At 45.7% G+C, this 8,018-nt stretch overlaps 2 protein-coding genes across 2 annotated transcripts in view; both read right to left on the bottom strand.

Moving 5' to 3' along the window:
* LPCAT2 (lysophosphatidylcholine acyltransferase 2) overlaps positions 1-2,932 on the bottom strand; it is an 86,016-nt gene extending 83,084 nt beyond the window's left edge. The window contains exons 1-2 of the mRNA XM_027771831.1: positions 2,929-2,932; positions 1,279-1,421 (exon numbers count right to left, since the gene is read on the bottom strand). Coding sequence (XP_027627632.1) covers positions 1,279-1,421; positions 2,929-2,932 — 147 coding nt within the window. The remainder of the gene's footprint in view (positions 1-1,278; positions 1,422-2,928) is intronic.
* The window catches only part of MMP2 (matrix metallopeptidase 2), a 30,092-nt gene continuing 24,341 nt past the window's right edge, over positions 2,268-8,018 (bottom strand). Inside the window, exons 12-13 of the mRNA XM_014587777.1 lie at positions 5,846-5,955; positions 2,268-3,167 (exon numbers count right to left, since the gene is read on the bottom strand). Of these exons, the coding sequence (XP_014443263.1) occupies positions 3,064-3,167; positions 5,846-5,955 (214 nt within the window). The 3' untranslated portion in view covers positions 2,268-3,063. The remainder of the gene's footprint in view (positions 3,168-5,845; positions 5,956-8,018) is intronic.

The raw sequence follows: 8,018 nt of genomic DNA, 5'->3' as shown, positions 1-8,018 counted from the left end.
GCCCCGGGCCCCGGTCCCCGCCCCCGCCGCCGCCTCGGCGCACCGGTTCATGATCAGACCTGGCGTGGGACCGGACAGAAGAGATGGACCTGCAGCACGCAGGCACCTAGACTCCTGGGAGCCCCACCGGAGTCCCAGCCGAGCTGCGCCCGCTTTCGCGCAGGCGCCGAGGTTACCTAGACGCTGGCGCGGCCGCCCCGCCCCTCTGGCTCTGGCCCCACCCCCTGGGCGCCGGCCCCACCCTTTACGATCTCGCTGCTGTACCCGAGTCCGGTGGACAAGGATGGGCGGACCCTGAAGGGTACGCTAGCGTCCCTAACACTCCGAGAGGCACGGAGGACAGGATTTTCTACGTTAGTCCGGCAGACTTGCGTTTCAGTCTGTTTTATTGGTCTGCTGGGAGGTGGCATTAACCAGTTGAGTTAGGAGTTTGTCAGATGAAGCTGTCTTCATATAAAAAGTGGTACGAGGAGTGCAACTTGGCCCACTCAAATTATATGGACTGATAGTGGGGAGATGGTTCTCCAGAGGAAAGCTGAACTGCTATTACTAGAAAAGACAAAAACAATTGCTTTCCACATTAGATAAGGAACCTGACCCAGAAAAGGGAAATGGCTTGGTTTTTGTCTCCATTTCACCCTGAGGAAGTTCAAAGACCTATATGAGTGATAGTGGGGGACTAGTGACAGAGGTTGTTCCAGACCCGGGAACTAGTTAACCGAAAGATGAAGATGATAAACAACTGATGCTTACTGATCAGCTCTGCTCCTAGTGGGCAGACAGACCAGGATGAGAATCTGAGTCTGGGCTCTGAGATAGCTGGTTGAGCTATCCACTGTAGTCTCAGAATTTTCCAACCCTATCAGATGGATGTGTGACTTTGGGTTAGTCATCTAACCTATCTGAGCTTTTCTCATCTAGAAATGGAAGATTAACTTCTTCAAAGCAATGATGCCAATAGGGTTGCAGTACAGATGAAATGATTCATGCACAGTATTCATAGAAAAGCACTCAGAAAACAGCACCTTTTAGGTACTACAGTGGTAGAGAGCAGCTGAATCTTCCAGTGTATCAGAGAACCTTAATAACAGTGTATTACAGCCATGATACTGGCCTCTTCAAACTAAGGGGTCAAGTAAAAACATGCAGACCCTTGTGGCTCTATGCAGATAACTGTATGGAAGCCTGTCTTTCTAGGGCTATGAATAACCTGAGCAAATGGGCAGGCCACAGGAGAAGACTTCAAGATCTTTGTGATAATCTCCAGCCCTTCCCTACCAGCCCCACCATCAGAGGTCTTAAGCAATGTACTATCAGACTGTCGGAGCCCAAATGGGGCCTCTGAAAAGCCCCAGGCCTTAAGTTTCTGTTCAGCAGCAGCTCCAGTATTTCTGTGTAGGCAGGGATTAGGGCTGGGTAGTCTGGAAGGAAGAAGGCATAAGGAGCTTACCCATTAATAGTAGCTGTGTTTAGAAAGCAAGCACATCATTTCGCCCCTAGGTGTGATGGCTTAGGGTGTTTTGGGGGTTGGTGGAGGGTAATGTTACTGATGGAGATTCAGGAGTGAGGGCTAAAGCTTGTCTTCTAGGTTATCCTTTGACCTTGACACAGGCTTTGTTACCAAATAGCTATGGGACCCTGGGTAAATCACTTTTCTCTAGGCCTCAATGTCCTCATCAACAGGATTTAACCAATAGCCTCTCCTTTTAGGTGGTTGTGGAGGTGAAATTAAACCATGCATTTATAAGGGGTCTCCCAAAAGTTCATGGGACATGCACATTATGAAAAATCTATGCATGGATTTTTTTTTTTTCTTGCAGTAAAATAAACTTGATCTGTAATTCTATTTTTTCACGAGGTTTTTGAAGTCCCCTCATAAAGTGCCTGGCACATAGAAAACACTCTATTAACCAAGGGGGACATGATTGTTGTTCACTGTTATCAGTAGCAGAATTAGTATTATTATTAAGAACTGAGACTCAGAGAGAAAGTGAACCTTGAGCAGACTCTACAACTAAAATAGCAGGATTGCTTCTGTTTCAAGGCTCTTCCTACATGACAGACGGATTTGAGCTTCCCCACCAGAGGGTCTCTTGCTGTTTGTTTTGGCACCAGATAATCATACATTACCCAGTGGGGTTGGGAGTGAAAATGCTGATCTTCCCACAAGACATCACCTGTGCTATGCAGAGAGCAGAGATGTAAGTTTCTTCTTCTGGCTGGAGGTGTGGTCGCACTCAGGGCTATGCTATAACAGCTGTAAACACTGCCACTCAATTGGTGTCTTTATTCATACTTGTTGACATTTCCCATGGGGAACTGCTGAAGAAACAGGTGGGAAGGGCTGGGCAGGGAGCCATGGCTTCATTTTCCTCCATCCAGTGGAGAAGTGACAGGGTGGGGATGTACTAAATACAGTGAATCTGGGAACCTTCTTTATGCAGGCTGAGATACATCACGCAGTGACTTCAGACAACCTGAGTCCTTCTGTCAGAAAATGTGATTTCAAAGTGGAAAAATAAAAAGTTCAAAAGAAAAGAACAAAGTGCATACAAAGCAAACTGCTAATGTGGGGAGGGTTCCAAGGCAGCCAGCAGTGAGAAGCCAGGTGTCTGATATGGCCACCTGACCAGGTCCCTACCCCATTGCCACAAGCCAGGCTGTCAGGCCACCATTGTCCTCTTGAGACAGTCTCTGTTGGCTCCCTAGGTGCTGTGGAGCCACAGAAGGTTGTGGAGATAGAAGAGCCTGAAGTGGCAGCACCAGGACAGCCCAAGGCAGGGCTACATTGAGAATATATCAAAGCATCTCTTTGGGGGTGGCTCTGAAGGTTGGAAGAATTGGAGAGGGAAGGGGCACCTGGGAGGGGTACAGTCAGCACCTTTCCTTGGGCACAGGGTAGAGCCACTCTCTGGAATCTTAAATTACCCATTGGGGTTGAGAATGCTCATTAACTACAGAGCTGAAGGCAGGGCTGCAGGTCCCTCCAGGTCCTCCTCTGGTGTGTAGGGCCCAGTGTGTGGAAGGCTATGGAGAGGAAGGGCCTATGCGAGGCAGACTAGCTCAGCAGCCCAGCCAGTCTGACTTGATGCTTCCAAATTTCACACTCTTCAGACTTTGGTTCTCCAGCTTCAGGTAGTATGCTCCCTTGAAGAAGTAGCTGTGACCTGGGACAGAGAAAGAAGAAAGGCTGTGACCATCCTGTCTTGGGAACACAGAAGGTTCCTAGGAGCTTTGAACGTCTGCCTGACACAGGGAAGAAGCTTTTTAATCAGAGAAAAATCCCTCAGGGATAAAGGAAGGAAAATATCTGCAGAAGCAAGGTCTCTTATTCCCTGTTAGTTCATCTCTGAGATGGGGATAAAGACATGGGGTGAGGAGTAGAGGGAGGTCTTCCAAAAGTTCACAGAAAATGCCTATTACAAAAAATTATTGGGGACCAGCAATTGGTGTAATGGCTGTCGCTGGACTACCATGTAGTTGATCATGGTTCAAGTCCTGGACGTGGTAGCTTAAACTCACACCGAGTGTGTGTGTGTGTGGATTCCCAAGATCCTAAGAGGAGAATGGAGGAGAAGGGATTGCAGTATGGCCATCCCCCCTGAGGTGATTTCTCGCTTTCTATCTCTCTTTCTGGCAAGCACACGTGCCCTATAGCAAAAACCTCTCAAAAAAAAAAAAATTATGCATGGATTTCAAAAATGTCTTTGCCAAAATAAACCCATACTTTCTTTTCAGTCCTGCTGTAGGGCACATAAGCTCACCAGAGAGAGAAAGAGAAAGAGAGGAGGAGAGGGAAGGTAACAAGTCACTCACCAGAGGGATGGCCATGCCACAAGTCCCTTCTCCTCCACTTTCTTCTTTAGATTTTGGGCACTCATACATATATACCAGGTGTGATTTTTAAGCTGCCTGGCCCAAGATTTGAACAGTACCACTGATCATGTGGAATCCAGCCACCTTAACCTTCATGCCACCTGCTGGCCCAAATAATCTCAAAATTTAATCTGAACCTACAAACTTTTTAAAGTCTCATATTATTCATTTAATCTTCACTATAAGACCAAAGAGGTTGGTATGAAGGGACTTCAAAAAATTTGTGGGAAAATGGAATTAAAGTACGAGTTTATTTTGGTGCAAATAATTCTAAAATCCATGCATAGTTTTTTCATAACACGCATTTTCTGTGAATTTTTGGAAGATGCTTCATATATGCTATAATAATGTAATACTTTCAATAGTAAGATTGCCCGATTTAGCACAAGCACCACTCGAAGTGCTTTCCGTTATATCAAAGTTAGCAAAACAGGTGTCTAGCCCTATCAGGTGCTAGATGAGTTTTATTTGGCTCACACAGTGTTTTGTTTTATTTTTAATTACTAAATAGGGCCAGCTCCATGGCATAGCAGTAATGTGCTGCCAAAGCAAAGCAAGATCTCATATGGAAACTGCAGTTCAAATCTCCAAGAGGTCAGCCTGAAACACGCTGGATATGCACATGAGTGCCCAGTACCAGATAGGCTAGAGGATTGGAGGGAGGGGATCATGGTGTGACCAGACCCTGTGGAGGGTGCTCATTTCTTTCTATCATTGTCATATGCACATGCATATGTGAAATCTATTATGAATAAAAATTTGAAAAATGTTGCCAATGTATAAATATTTAGAAAAGTCACATGAAAATACAGATTCCTGGCATCTTTTAAAAACAACTAGAACATTAGGAAGAGCAGATGGCATGATGATTACTTCGCTGGACTCCCCCACGCCCAACTATGGTTTGAGTCCTGGACTGGAGACTGCAAACTAATGCCTGGCGTGTGTGCGCACATGCCCAAAATCCCAAGAGGAGAACGGAGGAGACGAGATTGCGGTGTGGCCATCCTTGCCGGGAGGTGGAGGGTGGGGGGGTGAGATTGGAGGACAAGCTCTCACTTTCTATATCTCTTTGTCTCTCCGGCACATGCACGTGCCCTATAACAGTCTCTCTCTTTAAAAAAAAAAGAAAGAAAGAAAGAAAGAAAGAATGAAAAAGAAAAAAGAAAGAAAGAAAAGAAAAAAACTAGAATATCAAATGGTATTAGGCCTCTACTCTAATTTACTCTGCTTCCTTCTGAACATATAAAATCTAGCCACTGAGGATCAGAGCTATGTGCTTAACTTCTGGTAGGGAAAAGACTCTTTGTGGACTTTAACTAAAATCTCTAAAAAGCCAAAAATCTCTAAAAAGCCAAAAGCCAAATCTCTAAAAGTGCTGGACTCATTTTCAGGACCCTAGAAAGCTCGTAGAAACTTCCTCAGGAACTTTGTTTTTAAACTCCAAAATCTATCCCTCAATAGATATTGGTTGTTTTGATTAAGCAAGAGACTGGAACAAAGTGGAAGAATCTTTGCCACATGAGTGACAAAGCATGACAAAGTTTGCCTTGTCCCAACTGGAGCCATCCTTCTGCTAATGAGAGGCTGTCACAAGGTCTCCTACAAAACCCCAAAGGGCCTGGATCAAACCTCAGAATGAAGCCAGGGCATAGGGCCCATGTTCCTCAGCACTTCCTCTACCCTCCAACAGGCCTCCCACCTCTGCTGCACTGGCTCCAGGCCCTGCAGCTGTGAGGGGCCTTTCTGGATCTCATTGCCTGGAGCCTGGCCAAGGGAGCTGGGGTCAGGGGGTCTGGATGCCTTCCCAGCACTGGGCTGAAGGGGCTGGTTTGTTTTCCTGGGTACAGGGAGGGGGAGTGGCAGGCTGCTTGCCCTACACAATGAGGGAGTGTGTACTTATGAGGGGCCAGGCCTGAATTGGAGGGGGGGAAGTCCTAGAAAGCGAAGAGCAGTCTGGGCAGCTCACCACTGCCCTGCAGGTCCACAACAGCGTCCAGGTTATCAGGGATGGCGTTCCAGGCGTCTGCAATGAGCTTGGGGAACCCAGGATCCATTTTCTTCTTCACCTCATTGTATCTGTAAGGAAACGGACATGATGAACCAGCAGGGCCTCTCTAAAGGTCACCCCTCTCCCAACCTTGATGGGAGCACTCAGTTGCGGGCCTTGGGATAGCCTGGAAAACTAACCTAGCTCTTCAGGGAGGCTGCTGGCTGTAGTGAAGGGGTATGAAGTCAGACCTGGGCCTGAATTCCAACTCCACTACTTACGGACTTTGGACAACCCCTTGTCACTGCCAATATTTATGGAGTCCTTACTATTTCTTTTCTCTTTTCTTTTCAAGCATCTTAAATTTTGCATCTTTTCTTAACAGGTTACCTAGACCACTTTTAATTTAAAAACTGTAGAAAATTAGTAACTGCCACAAGTGAATGTCAGGTAGTGGCATGTGTCAATTTTCTACAGAGCCCTGCTTTGTGGGGCGTGAATGCACTGCTCAGGGTCTCTGCTCATACTTGCTGGAGTCAATCTTGATAGATCTTAGTCCACAGATTGCTTTTCCCCCTATTACTTTGTAAAATCTTCAGTGTAATTCTTACAGAATTTTTTACAGTCCTTAGAGCATTCTTTAGCTAGGTCAGTCAAGAAGGGGTTCTCAGGCTGGGGGTTGTTCACCAGAGCTACGAGGGACTGGATTACTTGGTTAGTTTTGGTTGCTGGCTTCCAGTTTTCTGCACTAATTACTGGCAGACAGACCTGCTTCTTTTCATTGATGTTCAGATGATAGATCTTTGTTTTAAACTTTGTTTTAAATCTCTGGTGGTTTGAATGGGTACTCTGCTGGAAAGCTCATTTCGATTCTGAAGACCCCCTTTGTCATATGGAGGGTTTTCTGGAACAATAAATTAGTTTCATCAACCTGAATGTTTTGGAAGTTTTTCATTCCACATTTGTGGATATCTTCAAGCTCCTTCATCAGCCTCCTGTTGGCCGCCATCTTGGATCTGGTGTTGCTGCAGCCCTTACTATTAAAACATGCATGCCGAGGTGTATGTGAATCACTTTCCTATGCCCTAATTCAGCCCTTGAGCCAATTCTATGACACGGATATTACCGCAATCTCCAGAGCTCCTAGCTTCTAAGTAGTATTCCAACCCAAGGCAGTTGCTCTCTGAGCCTCAGTTTACCTGTTATAATATAGGGTTTTATTTGAATCCATAAATTAAATAAAATAACATCTGCAAAGTATCTATCCCCATTTCTGGGGGAAATACTAGTTTCCTTACAAATAGATCCCCACTATAGTCTGAGGAGCACTGGAATAAGAGCCCAGGGACAGAGGGAACTGTCTCATAATTCTTTCACTGTGTGTCTTGGACAAATAGCTGCTTCTTCATTTGTCAAGTGGAGATGATAATCCATGTCCTAGGAGACAACCATGGCTGGGACAGTGAGGTTACAATGCACAAGCCCTGTTAGTCACAAGGTGGACTAGCTGTCACCTCAGTTCCAGCTACAGCTTTTATGGTGTGTAGTCATGCCGGGCGCCACCTTTAACTCAGATAAATACTCTAGGCATTAGCTGGCATTTTCTTCTCTCTGGCTAGCAAGACCTCTGTTCTCAAATTTTTGGAGAACTATTTAGTTTACCTATGTATCTATGTATTTATCTGTCTATCATCTATCTTTTCAAGCTCCTATCTTTCTTTCATGAGAGTGAGAAAGATAACTGCCTTCAACAGGGTCTCATGCCTGATCTCTGCCAGCCTCCCCAGCCAGCTAGGATTATGAGTCTGTGTATGTCAACTGGGGAAACCAAACCCATGATCATCCATAGGGATCCAGCATCACTGAGCAATGTGTGAGCAATGGGCCACCAAGCTAGCTCTGGAGAGCTTTTTAAACACTGATGTCATTTTGATTCCTGCACATCTCCACTTTCACTCAATCTACTACTACATATTTAATGAGCTTCTACTAGGTGCCTGTGGCTGTCTCAGTAAACGAGATCAAGTCTTACCTTTGTGGAGACAATTTTCTAATAGATCTGTGGTTGAATTCCATCCTGGTGACAGCTAAGCTTTGCTCCAAAGTGCCTCTGAGCTGGCTATCTTCATCCCCATGGCCCCCACCACAGGTT

This window comes from Tupaia chinensis, unplaced genomic scaffold (assembly GCF_000334495.1).
Source record: "Tupaia chinensis unplaced genomic scaffold, TupChi_1.0 Scaffold000235_1, whole genome shotgun sequence".
Taxonomy (NCBI): domain Eukaryota; kingdom Metazoa; phylum Chordata; class Mammalia; order Scandentia; family Tupaiidae; genus Tupaia; species Tupaia belangeri.
Note: the sequence above shows the minus strand (reverse complement) of the source record. Positions and strands in the feature narration are given on the sequence as shown.